The 15,516-nt window shown below is 35.9% G+C and overlaps 2 protein-coding genes across 2 annotated transcripts in view; one reads left to right on the forward strand and one right to left on the reverse strand.

Moving 5' to 3' along the window:
• Positions 1-15,108, forward strand: part of LOC149096130 (uncharacterized) — a 57,731-nt gene extending 42,623 nt beyond the window's left edge. The window contains exons 8-11 of the mRNA XM_089281550.1: positions 11,843-11,975; positions 12,246-12,337; positions 13,306-13,493; positions 14,267-15,108. Coding sequence (XP_089137676.1) covers positions 11,843-11,975; positions 12,246-12,337; positions 13,306-13,493; positions 14,267-14,916 — 1,063 coding nt within the window. The 3' untranslated portion in view covers positions 14,917-15,108. The remainder of the gene's footprint in view (positions 1-11,842; positions 11,976-12,245; positions 12,338-13,305; positions 13,494-14,266) is intronic.
• LOC110044097 (uncharacterized) lies at positions 4,872-7,725 on the reverse strand. Its single transcript, XM_020749618.2, has one exon. The coding sequence runs from the start codon at positions 6,732-6,734 to the stop codon at positions 4,968-4,970; it is 1,767 nt and encodes a 588-aa protein (XP_020605277.2). The 5' UTR covers positions 6,735-7,725; the 3' UTR covers positions 4,872-4,967.
• Positions 15,109-15,516: the final 408 nt, after the last annotated feature.

Consider the following 15,516-nt stretch of genomic DNA (forward strand, 5'->3'; position numbering starts at 1 on the left):
GAAATAATGATAACAAGAATAATGATGATAATGATGATAATGATAATAATGATGATAATGATAATGATGATCATAATGATAATAATGATGATGATGATCATAATGATGATAATGATGATCATAATGATGATAATGATGATAATGATAATACTGATGATAATGATAATGATGATCATAATGTTGATAATGATGATGATGATGATAATGATGATAATGATAATGATGATCATAATGATAATAATGATGAAAATGATAATAATGATAATAATGATGATAATGATGATAATGGTGATAATGATAATGATGAAAGTACTGATAAGAATAATAATGACGATAATGATGATAATGATAATAATGATAATAATGATGACAATGATGAAAATACTGATAAGAATAATAATGACGATAATGATGATAATGATAATAATGATAATAATGATGACAATGATGATAATGAAATAATGATAACAAGAATAATGATGATAATGATGATAATGATAATAATGATGATTATGATGATAATGATAATAATGATGATAATGATGATAATGATAATAATGAAAATAATGATAATAATAATAATGACGATAATGATGATAATGATAATAATGATAATAATGATGACAATGATGATAATGATGGTAATGATAATAATGATAATAATGATAATAATGATGATAATGATGATAATGATGATAATGATAAGAATGATGATAATGATAAAAATGAAAATAATGATAATAATAATAATGATGATAATGATAATAATGATGATAATGATAATAATGATGATAATGATAATAATGATGATAATGATAATAATGATGATAATGATAATAATGATGATGATGATGATAATGATGATAATGATAATAATGATAATAATGATGATAATGATGATAATGATGATAATGTAATAATGATAACAATAATAATGATGATAATGATGATAATGATAATAATGATGATGATGATCATAATGATGATAATGATGATCATAGTGATGATAATGATGATAATGCTAATAATGAAAATAATGATAATAATTATAATGATGATGATGATAATGATGATAATAGTAATAATAAAAATAATGATAACAATAATAATGATGATAATGATGAGAATGATAATAATGATGATAATGATAATAATGATGATGATGATAATGATGATAATGATAATAATGAAAATAATGATAACAATAATAATGATGATAATGATGAGAATGATAATAATGATGATAATGATAATAATGATGATGATGATGATAATGATAATGATAATAATGATGATGATGATAATGATGATGATGATGATAATGATGATAATGATAATAGTGAAAATAATGATTACAATAATAATGATGATAATGATGATAATGATAATAATGATGATAATGATAATAATGAAAATAATGATAATAATAATGCTGATGATGATAATGATCATAATGATAATAATGAAAATAATGATAACAATAATAATGATGATAATGATGAGAATGATAATAATGATGATAATGATAAAAATGATGATGATGATGATAATGATAATGATAATAATGATGATGATGATAATGATGATGATAATGATGATAATGATAATAGTGAAAATAATGATTACAATAATAATGATGATAATGATGATCGTTTCCCAAAACTGTGTTTCCCTTACAAAGTTTGATCTTCATCTTGGCAATTAGCCATTTGATTCTGGCTTCAACCCTGTTGTCTATCTAAGGAGAAAGTAAACATGAGATTTTAACAGTTTCTGAAATAAATTTAACTTGCAACCCATTTTTAAGAGCATTACTTTGTGCTTCGCCATCTGTGTTAAGGGAACGCAAAAAAAAAGCCCGAATGTTCCTCTTAATGTAAACTTGAAAGGTTCACTTTGATTTCCGTCATTCCGAGAAATCCATCTTTTCCGCCATCAATCAAAAAAGATTACTATTAGAAGTTATCTTGCAAGTTCCCAAGCATCAATCAACTCTTTTATTTTTTGAAGTCGGAAAAGACGGATTTCCCGGATTTCCCGGAGAACTGACTTACAGTAATTAAGGGAAGTAATATAATACTACTCTTTATATCTGTAAGTATACTTACAGTAAAAAGGGAAGTATTACTGTAAGTCAGTTTCCCGGGATATCCGGAAAATCCGTGGTTTCCACTGTCAAATGTAAGTGTCTTGCATTAATGATTTCATGAACAGTCAATTCATACTGTAAGTTGCCAAGCATTAATCTACTCTGCTTTCTGAAGTTGGAAAACACGGATTTTCCGGATTTCCCGGAGAACTGACTTACAGTAATTAAGGGAAGTAATATAATACTTCCTTTTTTTACTGTAAGTATACTTACAGTAAAAAAGAGAAGTATTATATTACTTCCCCTTATTACTGTAAGTCAGTTCTCCGGGAAATCCGGAAAATCCGTGGTATAATACTTCCTTTTTTTACTGTAAGTATACTTAGAGTAAAAAAGAGAAGTATTATATTACTTCCCCTTATTACTGTAAGTCAGTTCTCCGGGAAATCCGGAAAATCCGTGGTTTCCACTGTCAAATGTAAGTGTCTTGCATTAATGATTTCATGAACAGTCAATTCATACTGTAAGTTGCCAAGCATTAATCTACTCTGCTTTCTGAAGTTGGAAAACACGGATTTTCCGGATTTCCCGGAGAACTGACTTACAGTAATTAAGGGAAGTAATATAATACTTCCTTTTTTTACTGTAAGTATACTTACAGTAAAAAAGAGAAGTATTATATTACTTCCCCTTATTACTGTAAGTCAGTTCTCCGGGAAATCCGGAAAATCCGTGGTATAATACTTCCTTTTTTTACTGTAAGTATACTTACAGTAAAAAAGAGAAGTATTATATTACTTCCCCTTATTACTGTAAGTCAGTTCTCCGGGAAATCCGGAAAATCCGTGGTATAATACTTCCTTTTTTTACTGTAAGTATACTTACAGTAAAAAAGAGAAGTATTATATTACTTCCCCTTATTACTGTAAGTCAGTTCTCCGGGAAATCCGGAAAATCCGTGGTTTCCACTGTCAAATGTAAGTGTCTTGCATTAATGATTTCATGAACAGTCAATTCATACTGTAAGTTGCCAAGCATTAATCTACTCTGCTTTCTGAAGTTGGAAAACACGGATTTTCCGGATTTCCCGGAGAACTGACTTACAGTAATTAAGGGAAGTAATATAATACTTCCTTTTTTTACTGTAAGTATACTTACAGTAAAAAAGAGAAGTATTATATTACTTCCCCTTATTACTGTAAGTCAGTTCTCCGGGAAATCCGGAAAATCCGTGGTATAATACTTCCTTTTTTTACTGTAAGTATACTTACAGTAAAAAAGAGAAGTATTATATTACTTCCCCTTATTACTGTAAGTCAGTTCTCCGGGAAATCCGGAAAATCCGTGGTTTCCACTGTCAAATGTAAGTGTCTTGCATTAATGATTTCATGAACAGTCAATTCATACTGTAAGTTGCCAAGCATTAATCTACTCTGCTTTCTGAAGTTGGAAAACACGGATTTTCCGGATTTCCCGGAGAACTGACTTACAGTAATTAAGGGAAGTAATATAATACTTCCTTTTTTTACTGTAAGTATACTTACAGTAAAAAAGAGAAGTATTATATTACTTCCCCTTATTACTGTAAGTCAGTTCTCCGGGAAATCCGGAAAATCCGTCCTTTCCACCATCAAATCTAAATGTCTTGCATACTGATTTTATGAGCAGTCACTCCATACTGCAAGTTCCCAAGCATCAATCTATTCTCTTTTTGGAGATGGAAAAGACGGATTTTCCGGTTTACATAGAGAATTGACATAATTATCGAATTTAAGATGTGGAAATGCTTTAAAACATCCTTTAGATTTCTACACTAGTTGCATTCGAAAAATCGGAAACCCTGTGGTGCAGAAACGCTTTGAATGAAGATAAAAAGGACAAAGTAATATATATCTGGAGTATTTTTGCCGTAAAGAAAGCCGTTGATTTAATACGTTAAAAATGCAATCTGGTTGCTTGATTACGCGGTACGGACTAATGTGTTCGCCAAAAGGTCAAGGTTTAGCCTCCGCAGGGAATCAGTGAAAAGCTTTGTCGTGGAAAAGACTGATCTATTGTTGGCGTATGAAATGCTTCTGATTGCACTAAAACCGAGTGTTAAGTTTCTTTCTTTGCGGATTCAATAAAAATACACCTTTGAACACTTTTTATGCATAATTTTATCAGCTAAAACGTCCATTTTTAGTCACGAAAATAGAGAAAACAAATCCATCGAAAACTTGTAAAGGTGTGGCTTTATTCTGTCAGATGTATTCATGATAAGTTCGCACAATTAATCTTATATATAAGAAACAGGATCACTGCAGTCATTTCAGGAACAACTGTTGATGGACAGAGAAGAATGCTTCGAGCAAAAAAACCTTGCAGACAGCTCAACAGCGAGGCTATTAAGAGCGCTGCACTCTGCCCAACCTCCCAGAAGAAGAGGAAACACAAGGGAAGAAAGGGAAATCCAAACAAAAAACTTTCCCAGCCGTCAATTGCAAGCTTTTTTCCCAGTCAGAAGTAGTTCCATTTTGTAATAATGTATCAGAACTGGAATGAAGCCAAGAGCTTGCGTGAATCAATTTCAAGCGATTTTCTCAGTGAGAAGAGTTTGATTTTCCTCGTGATCAGAACTTCAATAAAGATAAATACCTGTGTGAATGTTCGAGAGTAGTCCAACAGTACCACTAATTAAACTATCTACAATCTCCCATAAATTAGTTGCGACACTCACAATATCGTAATAACTGGAATCTATCCGTTGTTAATTCGGTGAAAAGTACGCCGTTATAAAACATTTCTTGTTTCTATTTCAAGAGGATAATATCAGTTTGAGTTGGTTTTGTTCCAATGATAACTAGAGCACACCACGATTTTTTTTTTCAAAGTCCTTTTATCGGTCGTATAATTTAGAAGGTGAACCGAATTTTCTTGCCGCCCGGCTCAGCAGAGAGTTGGCTGTCCTAACCTTTTGAAAACGAAATTCGGGGTCTCTTAGGATCGCTTGCCATTGACCGAAGCCGTGTTTTTTAAGTCCAGCTTTTAGGTATTTGTCTTCTTCAGGAGAGAACATCACATTTTTTCTTCTCGCGCCAATTTCGTTCGGCCTGAAAGCATCTTCGCGTGTTAGTCTCGGCACGCCTGCTAGACGCTCGGGTTGTTTTTTCGTGATCACTTCGACCTCGTCGGTAGAAGGAGTGTCACTATTGTCAGCATTTTGATCTTGCGAAGAGCTTGACAGGTCTGAAAGCCTCGAGCGCACTTCCATTTCTAATTCTGTTCCCCTGTCACCGTGCAATTCTTTCAAACATTTGTGTGCCTTACTAGCGACGTCACGCGATCGTTGCTTTTGATAGTGAACCCTTGCCACGACAGAGCTGTGTTTCTGATCCTCGGATATTGTGCTTTGCGCGTTGCTACTAAGTTGCCTGCAGCTTGCGGTCTCGACTATTTGTCGATAGCGAGTCGGATGAACGTACTTGCCTGTTGCATCGAAGACAAGTTTACTCATTAGTTCTCCTAGCTTGTTGTGTTGTCCTCCATTTCTCGTCACTAAAACATAATCACAGTTCGGCTTGAGCAGAGGGCGTATATGATTGATGTAGCCATCTAACACTTGCATGCTAGTCTCAGTCAGGTAAAGAGAATCGAAGCCAAACTTTCCTGCTGTTTTGAACATTTTCTGGTCGATAAATCCGCCGTTGGTTTTAGCGTTGTTCACCATCTCAACAGTTAAATATTGATATGTCATCGGGCGCGATCCTTTGACCTTGATAAACAAATCTACGGCGAGAAATCTGGTAGCAAACGATAAGTCTAGTGGGGATATTGTACCTGGATCATCCTTGCATGATTTTAGCACGCTTTCGTAGCGCGGCAAATAACGCCCTACGACTTCCAAGAGCTCTTCTAGCGTAGCCCAGTGTCCCTTGGCTTCTAAGGCTTCGATATCGAGTTCGCTCGTCCATTGTAATCGCATCATCTTGGAGACGGTCTTGCGGACTCGTTTTAAGTACAGCTCTGTGGAAGATAATCCTCTTAATACCGATTCCGAAGCTCCATTGACTTTTCTGAAATCCCCTAATTCTGCAATGGCGTCCAAATAGCCTATGCGCCCTGCGTGCCCGAGATTCCACTCGTCTTGCATCATGTCAACAAATTTGAAAAGTAGATTGGGCGAACATAGACTAAAGTCAACGATTTCAAATGTAAGATCCTCCTCTTCTTCGCAACAGAATTTAAGAAACTTCAAACACTTGCCGACAATTTGGTGCGCTTGCCGATCACTTTTACAACCTCCGCCACTGCCGGTGAGCCAGGACAAGAAATCTTGTGCGATTTCACTTGACATGGCAAGAGAGACAACTCTTCTAGATTTAGGTGGAATCTTGTGATCACTGACCTCCATTTTGTTGCTTTTTTGTTGGCCTGGTTCAATCTGAGTGATGTCTGGCTTTTCGTCGAAATAAAAGTACCAACGATGTTTGTTCTTTGCGTGTTTTCTGCATCCTCTTGCCGTTGTAAACCCATCATGATTGCAATCTTGCACTGGACAGTGAAAAAGGCCATCAGAATCGTCTTCTTCTAAGTGAAGTCGTTTGGGTTTAGGAGATGCGTTTTCTAACTTTGACCAGTCGATTTCCACTCCTCTTTTGTTCATCTTTTAATATCTGATATGTGAAGTTTCTCGCGAGACTACTGTATTTATAATAAATAGCTGACTTGTTATCCATCTGGCCCGCTTCTCACACAATAAAACCAAACAAAGGAACAAAGGGGCAGGTCTCATCTTGTCCCAACCTGCCCTTTCCTGATTAAGCATGCAGCAGGCAAGCCAGGCTAGAAATTGAATTTGCCCTCGATCGCGCATGTTAGAATGGTAAAGTAACCTCGGAACTTGTGTTCGTGTTCACCAACGCTAAATAGGAACCCTCGTTCCCATTAAGTGACTCAAATAAAACAACGGAATGCTAGTTCCTCTTTAACTTAAAGCGGAACTAATTCCAGTTTGGAAACAAAACTATTGTTTCCATGCTTTCAGCAGAAAAACGGACCAAAATTGCTTTTGAAAGGGACCAATTAAAACATTTGGGAACGACAAGCAGCGATTAGGAACAGCACGTTCCTAATTGCAAATAAGATAAGACTAAAGTGGAACAATCGTTCCTTAATATTGAACTCCGGAACTTACTATGCTGGTCAATGGGAACGAATTGTGTAAAAGAGAACACTCGACAAAATCGGAACCATTCGAAAAGGAACATTTGTTCCTGAAAAGATAAAAACGGAACAAAGAGTTCCCTTTACTCGCAATAAAAAAGGAACTTCGTGTTCTTGTTTAAGACAAAAGGAACCCGTTGTTCCGATTTCAGACATCGTTGTTCCTAGGACTGATTTCGGACTAAAAACAAGTTCCTATTGGTGTCTTCTAAGTTTGTTCCTTAAACAATTAGAGGAACAAAGCAGTAAAACTCGCGGAACGGTAGCTTTTCAAGAAAGCCATTATTTTTTGCGTCGCATCAATTACAATCATGATTTGAAAACTTGCTAAATTAAGGAATACGCCAACAAGGCGGGCAAAAAAATATCGACGAAAAAGATGGTGTTAAAAGCCAAAATCTCTGCTGTCATCAATTTTGGGGAATGTCAATGATAATCATAATGATAATAATGATGATGATGATAATGATGATGATGATGATAATGATGATAATGATAATAGTGAAAATAATGATTACAATAATAATGATGATAATGATGATAATGATAATAATGATGATAATGATAATAATGATGATGATGATGATAATGATGATAATGATAATAATGATAATAATGAGGATAATGATGATAATGATGCTAATGATAATAATGATAATAATGGTGATAATGATGATAATGAAATAATGATAACAAGAATAATGATGATAATGATGATAATGATAATAATGATGATAATGATAATGATGATCATAATGATAATAATGATGATGATGATCATGATTTAGATAAACATATACAGGCAAAAACTAACGATAGATAAATCCGACGTTTCGGCGACATCTTGGCGCCATTGTCAAGGGAAACTAATTAAATATGCGATTTCAAGGGTAACTAAGAGTTCAGAGTTTCTAATTTGCATAAGTTAGACAAAGACTTTATTGATCTTTGCAAGACCTTATTGATCTTTTGGATGTGGCCACCAAGGGGCAGCTTTTCCAATTTAATGGATCCCTGTATGAACAGATCGACGGAGTAGCGATGGGGTCCCCCCTTGGGCCCTTGCTAGCCAACGTATTCATGTCGTCTATTGAAGAGAAATTAGATGTTGACGGCAAACTGCCACCTTACTATCGTCGATATGTTGACGACACATTCACTGTGATGCCCGATTTGTCTACAGCTAGGGACTTTCTTAACACCCTCAACCACGCTCACCCCGCCATCAACTTTACTATGGAGGTCGAAAATGATGGAATGCTTCCCTTTCTCGGTACTCAACTCCTAAACAGAGCGCCTCGTATTGAAACTAAAGTGTTTGTGAAGCCAACAAACAGTGGTCTGCTTCTCCATTACCACAGTCATGTCGATAATAGGTACAAGCGCGGACTATTGACAACTATGCTCGATCGCGCACATCGCCTGTCTTCGTCATGGTCCTACTTCACTGAGGAGTGCGAACGTCTGTTTTCTCTAAACTGAAATATCCCAAGCACCTTGTTGACTCCACTGTCAAAACCTTCCTAAATTTAAAGGTCGCTGACCAGCCCTCATTACGGTCCAGATCTACGACAGAAAACACTACTCGGGTTGTCATACCCTTTAAAGACCAGGAGTCTGCTAATATCGTGAAGACACAGTTGAAAGATCTCAGTGTGAAGCTGCAGACCAGTGTTCAACCGGTGTTTACGAGCCGCAAGATTGCCCAGGAGTTCCCGACAAGCGAACCTAAGCCTCAGCTCATTGATCAACAATGCGTTGTGTATAACTTCAAGTGTGTCCAGTGCGATGCTGGTTATGTCGGTTACACCCGTGGCCATCTGTTCGTACGCGTTGATGGACATAGAAGCAAGACCTCGTCAGTACGCAATCACTATGATAGTAGACACGCAGGCAGGATTCCGGATGACCTTCGCAATTGTTTTAGCGTGTTGAAAAAATGCCACAACAAGTTTGATTGTCTCATTAATGAGATGTTACTCATTAAACAATTACGACCGTGTTTAAATGTACAATCAGACTCAGTTCGCGCTAAAGTCTTTGTCTAACTTATGCAAATTAGAAACTCTGAACTCTTAGTTACCCTTGAAATCGCATATTTAATTAGTTTCCCTTGACAATGGCGCCAAGATGTCGCCGAAACGTCGGATTTATCTATCGTTAGTTTTTGCCTGTATATGATGATGATCATAATGATGATAATGATGATCATAATGATGATAATGATGATAATGATAATAATGATGATAATGATAATGATGATCATAATGTTGATAATGATGATGATGATGATAATGATGATAATGATAATGATGATCATAATGATAATAATGATGATGATGATGATAATGATGATAATGATGATAATGATAATAATGATGAAAATGATAATAATGATAATAATAATGATAATAATGATGGAAATGATAATAATGATAATAATGATGACAATGATGATAATGATGATAATGATAATAATGATGATAATGATGATAATGGTGATAATGATAATGATGAAAATACTGATAAGAATAATAATGACGATAATGATAATAATGATGATAATGATGATAATGGTGATAATGATAATGATGAAAATACTGATAAGAATAATAATGACGATAATGATGATAATGATAATAATGATGACAATGATGATAATGATAATAATGATAATAATGATGATAATGATAATAATGATGATAATGATGATAATGATGATTATGATGATAATGATAATATGATGATAATGATGATAATGATAATAATGAAAATAATGATAATAATAATAATGACGATAATGATGATAATGATAATAATGATAATAATGATGACAATGATGATAATGATGGTAATGATAATAATGATAATAATGATAATAATGATGATGATGATAATAATGATGATAATGATAAGAATGATGATAATGATAATAATGAAAATAATGATAATAATAATAATGATGATATTGATGGTGATGATGATGGTGATGGTGATGGTGATGGTGATGAAGAAGAAGTAGAATAATTTCGTGGTCACTAGTCACAATTAAATAGTAATGAAGTAATGAAGATCATAATTTGCATTGTGAATTCTGTTTGTTGGATGCTACTATCTTTGAAAGATCTGTAAGTCTCATCACAAAAGAAATTAACAGTAATCGAAGATGTTTTGTTATTAAAAGTTAAGAAATCCACTTACAGGTCAACATTTAGAATTTTTGTTGTAAGTTCACCCTTAGTAGGCTTACCTGAAAACATACAATAACATGTACATGTAGAAAACTGCACTAGGGTGCACAGAAAACCAATTTTCAGGACATAATTAGTTAGATGTAATAGCGGGAAGGTTATTCTCACTAGTTCCCAAAAAATTCATTTGTTGCAAAAATTTGTAATTTGAGTTTCCTCAAAAATGTCCCCAAGAGACCTTACTTGCCTAACAGCAGGTGAAGAACAGAATTCACTAGCCCAACTGGAAAATCCATAAATAGCCCACTCAGGCTACTGAACAGGACTTTCTTTCCCCCTGTGCACTGATCTGATTAGTGAGGTCATTCCATAAAGGAGATACCGTATTTATTTGATTAAGCACCCACCTCGAATAAGCGCCCAGCCTGAAGGTAGAAAAAGCTAATAAGCTCCCAGCCTCGAATAAGCGCCCACCCCCACCACTCCACCCCCAAAAATAACTTTTTTAAACGCCCAAGCTCAAATAAGCGCTCACACCTCCCCCCCCCCCCCCAAAAAAAAATAATAATAATAAAGTGCGCAAGAGGAATACAGGTATTGATTATTACGGTATTTCTTTAATGGCTTACAATCTCTAGTTTCATTGTCTGAAAATTTTATGATGTTGATTGAGAATTCTGATAGCTAAAGAGACTTCTGCGAAGACCCAACAATGAGTTGTTAGTCCTGGGCACAAACTGAACAATGAACAGTTACAATTTATATGCTTTAATATTTTGTCATGTTTTGTTCATATTTATTGTTTTGTTACAAAATAAACTTTTTAGTTGCTGAAAATGGTGAAAATTTTATAAGCGCCTGCGCCCACCTTGAATAAGCGCCCACCCTGAAAGTCCAAAATTAATAGGCGCTTAATCAAATAAATACGCTACCCATCTTTGAGGAAAGTGATATAAGATGCAGTCAGTCCTTGTAAATGTACACTTATTTAGGAAATCTGTTTCAGAACAGTCTCACTTCAGACCAAAGGTGACATCCAAGGGGTTTCATAGCAACCTTTTGTGTCACCAAAATGACCATAATATGTTGACAAATAATTGGCATTTTTTTCATATTGTAATAATTATTATCGACTGAAAACCAGCATCAGTACTGATTCATGAATCAATCAATCAATCAATCAATCAATCAATCAATGACAAATTTATTTAAGTCTCAGTCTTAAATAAAAGAAGAATTGCTGAAAACCATGATTGTGAGCCACCTTAGGTAGTTTATAGGTGTAAGAACCAGGGCTTAGCATAACCATGTAGTCACTGCATTTTAACAAACATTTTCCTTGCTTCCTCATTCACAGATATGACAAGGATAAAAAGCTGTGGAGAGTTGTTCATTCAATGCATGCATCAATGGAGGAGATAATCTGTTATTCCTTTGATATTTTTGCATGGCTGCAAATCGTGATTGATTTTTCTTGCAACATGAGCTCTGTTTGCACTTTTTAGATGCAGTTATTGCAAACTACAGTATGGCCAGTTTGGCAGAGCTTCAAATGACTCTGTGAGGACTCGTGTTACTACTAAATTTCCCCCAATTCATTTTAGAACGGTGTCTCTATTTTTTTCATTTTATCAACAGAATCTACTTGTGCTAGAGGATAATAACTGAAAGAACGTAAAAATATCGCAAAAAAAGAAGAAGTATGTGTGGCAGTTGTTGAGTCATTATAGCAGTTTACACTGAGTCTGTTTGTGTTTTAGATTCAGGATCTTGTGGGTTACCTGAGGCCATATCATGTTTATCCTAATGTACCACCAGTGGGACTGGATACATTAGAGGACGCTTTTGAACGGTTTGTTGACAAACACTGTAATTAACAATAAGCCTCTTATAGACCTGGTCACAAGGTACAAGGGCAGTCGCCTGAGCCACAAGTTACACACCTAGAACAAGGCTAGAAGAACCTAGGAGGACCTAGAACAAGGGAACATAGTTACATGTACGCAAGTTAAGCTTGACTTTTCTTCGTTAAGCAAGTCCTACAGCATAACTTGTGGGCCTATAAGGATCCAACCATAGCCAAAATGCAACATTTGTGCAAGTCAAACAATGTGTACAGTGGATGTTTTTCAATAGGGATCACAAGCTATGATCTCCTACACAGGCCCACTTTAGCTTCGTCTTGCAATCTTTCCTCGTTGGGAGGAGTGTGTAACAAACAATGAGAATTTCTGTGTAGAAGGCTACACAGAAACTGGAACAAATACTCATTGTGTCAGGAATTTCATTCTTCAACTGAGAATCTTGTTCCCCTGAAATTAAAAAAAAAATAATATGACTATTCTCAGACTTCTGCTCCAATCAAGTGCAGATCACCAGTAAACTGAAGGGATATACATGTATGTAACTTTAATGGTGTGCCTCTTGTACAAAGGGTTAGCGAATGGGTGGCACACTGACCTAATGGTAAGTACTCTGGACTTCAGATTGAGTGATCCGTGTTCACCCCCTGGTTGGAGTTATTACATTCATTTGATTCTTTACTCTCACAGTACCTCTCTCCACCCAGGTGTTTAAATGGGTACAGGTGAATTTGTTCCTAAGGGGTAACCCTGCACTGGGCTTAAGCATCCTATCCAGGGGGGAGGAGAAATATTCCTACAGCTACCTTACCTTACCTCACCTCAGCTGCAGTCCCTTATGCAATGGAAACAAGAGTAACCTCTGGCAGTAGGAGCACTTGGCCCAACACAGATTTTACCTTTCTTGTAATCTTAACTTTTACTTAGTTTCATTGTGACTGGCTATCACCTTGTTTAGACTGAAGGGCCTAACTCGCCTTGAAGAGTGTGACTCGTGTAACCAAGATGACTCTGGTGAGGAGCGATTTCAAGAACACGCCGCCAGTCACTTTGGAAATTGTTTTGTGCAAAGTGAACAAAAGTCAGAGGAGAAGGCCACACTGACTAAACTACTACATGTATCTCGATCAGCTCCTGACAAGAAAGGTGAGGCAAAGAACTTGCATAAAGTACATGTATTTTTCCATTGAAAAAGGGGCAAGAGTCTCTTTTACAGTAATTAATGCACTCATCCTCTTGCTATGTTCCAAAAGATACCACAAAAAGAAAAACATTTTAAAATGCTATATTTGTGTGATCCTTCATCTGCATGTTTCATCTCTCTCATGGCAAAGCAACAGAAATTAGATTTTTGATTTTAAAATGGAACTCAAACTTGTTTTTAAAATCTCTTTTTCTTTGACTTTCTGTTTTTGTCTCCTTGAGAAAACGTAGAGTGGTTTCTGATTTTGGTTTTCCACAACTTCGCAAATGTCATAGTGTAAAGCGAAGAACCTAAGGGGGTAAAATGGCAACTGGGATTTGCCTATTTTTTTTTTTTTTCACTGGAAAAAAGGGATTTGGGTCACTGGGACTGGAACCACAAACAAAGAATTGGGAATGAGACTGGGATTTGGATGAAATATAGGAAGGAAAATGGAATTTATACCCCCACACACCCACCCCCCACCTTCAGGACTCTTGGTTGGATGATGAAGGTTCCATCTTCAATCGGTCAGGTCAGTGAAATTGAAAAAACTGCTTTCGGATATGGAATTCTTATGACACAAAGACGATTGTTGTCTGGGTTCACTCTTGAGATGGTTCAAAACTGTTGCTCTGAGATATATTCCTATTTTCCTTTCCTAGATTCTAATTCAAATGCTAAAACCAATTGATGTTGGCACAATACAGTAATGTATTTTTTCCATTTTTTTCAGTCGTGGCACTGTGCAAAGAGCTGGGACTCGATGAAGAAGACAGTCTTGCACCCGTTCCAAAGAGGCGTAAAGCTAAGACCCCTGGCATAGCTTTGGAAGAAAAGATATCCAGTGCTTTACAGTACTCACGAGCTGTGACTTCCGCTTCTAAGAATCTAACAAACCAACAAGGGCCAAAAACGCAATTAGTTTTCAAGGCTAAAACAAGTGAATATAGAGAGAGTAGGCAGATACCTCTTCAACTCAGCAAGACAACAGCATGCCCCTCTAGAACTGAACTGAAACATATGGGTGAAAACAGAACTTGTAAAGATGCTTGTGAGCAATCTGACAGTAGCACCCTGCCTAAACAAGAATATCTTACTATGGATTCTTCTACTGCATTAGAGGACAAGAGAGATACCACACTGGAAAATAATTGTGATCATTTCTTGGACGGAAAGACGAAGTTACATCGTCCTGGTTCCTTTGAAAGACTTTCAAGTTTGGAAGAAAGAAGTAGCCAGGGGGGGTCGGTAGGAGGGGAATTAACAGGAAATAGGACAGACTTTAATGTACCTCCCTCCCCAGGACATATTGAGCCACTACCAGATAAGCTATTCCGGATTCATCGTTTGCTGCAAAGTGGCGAATCACTTCCGAAGTGCTGAAATTTTGAATGGAAACAGCACATGATAGAGCAGTTTTCACTTGAGTGTTTAAAAGTAATTTGCATTGCTACGCTACACGATTGGCTGAAAACGTAAAACCAATTGTGACGTATTCACGTCAACTACCTGTATTTCAAGTTTTCATTGGTTCATTGGATCGTCTGTGTCCTTTGTGACTGGCTACAGAAATAACTTTTGGTTTTGCTCTTACAACACCTAGTAAGCCTTTCCTGAGTTGCTTTCTACCAGTCTGTTTCAAATGGAGTCCCAGTGCACAACCTTCCATATGGAAATGACTATGGAAATGAGTTTTATTTCAAGACAATGAACATACAAGGGAAAACTCGTTTCCATATGAAAGGTTGAGCAACAAGACTCGTTTTGAAACAGAGGTAAAGCAACTCGGACATTGGCATGGCAAACTGACAACTGCTCTTGATTATCTCTTTATTCACATTTCTATTAGTTGCGGGGCGAAACAAGTTTTCTCCATCCTATGAAGAGTTTTTGATCCAATATTAACATGTGCACTTGCGAGCTCTTTTTAAAAAAGCTGTCACATTAGCATAAATTCAAGAATTTCATTATGTTGCTTTTAAC

The sequence above is a fragment of the Orbicella faveolata genome, unplaced genomic scaffold, assembly GCF_042242905.1.
Source record: "Orbicella faveolata isolate gen_17 unplaced genomic scaffold, um_ofav_v1 contig_48, whole genome shotgun sequence".
Classification (NCBI taxonomy): domain Eukaryota; kingdom Metazoa; phylum Cnidaria; class Anthozoa; order Scleractinia; family Merulinidae; genus Orbicella; species Orbicella faveolata.

Coding starts and splice junctions, on each gene's coding strand:
- LOC110044097 (XM_020749618.2), bottom strand. CDS start 6,734: ATGAACAAAAGAGGAGTGGAAATCGACTGGTCAAAGTTAGAAAACGCA.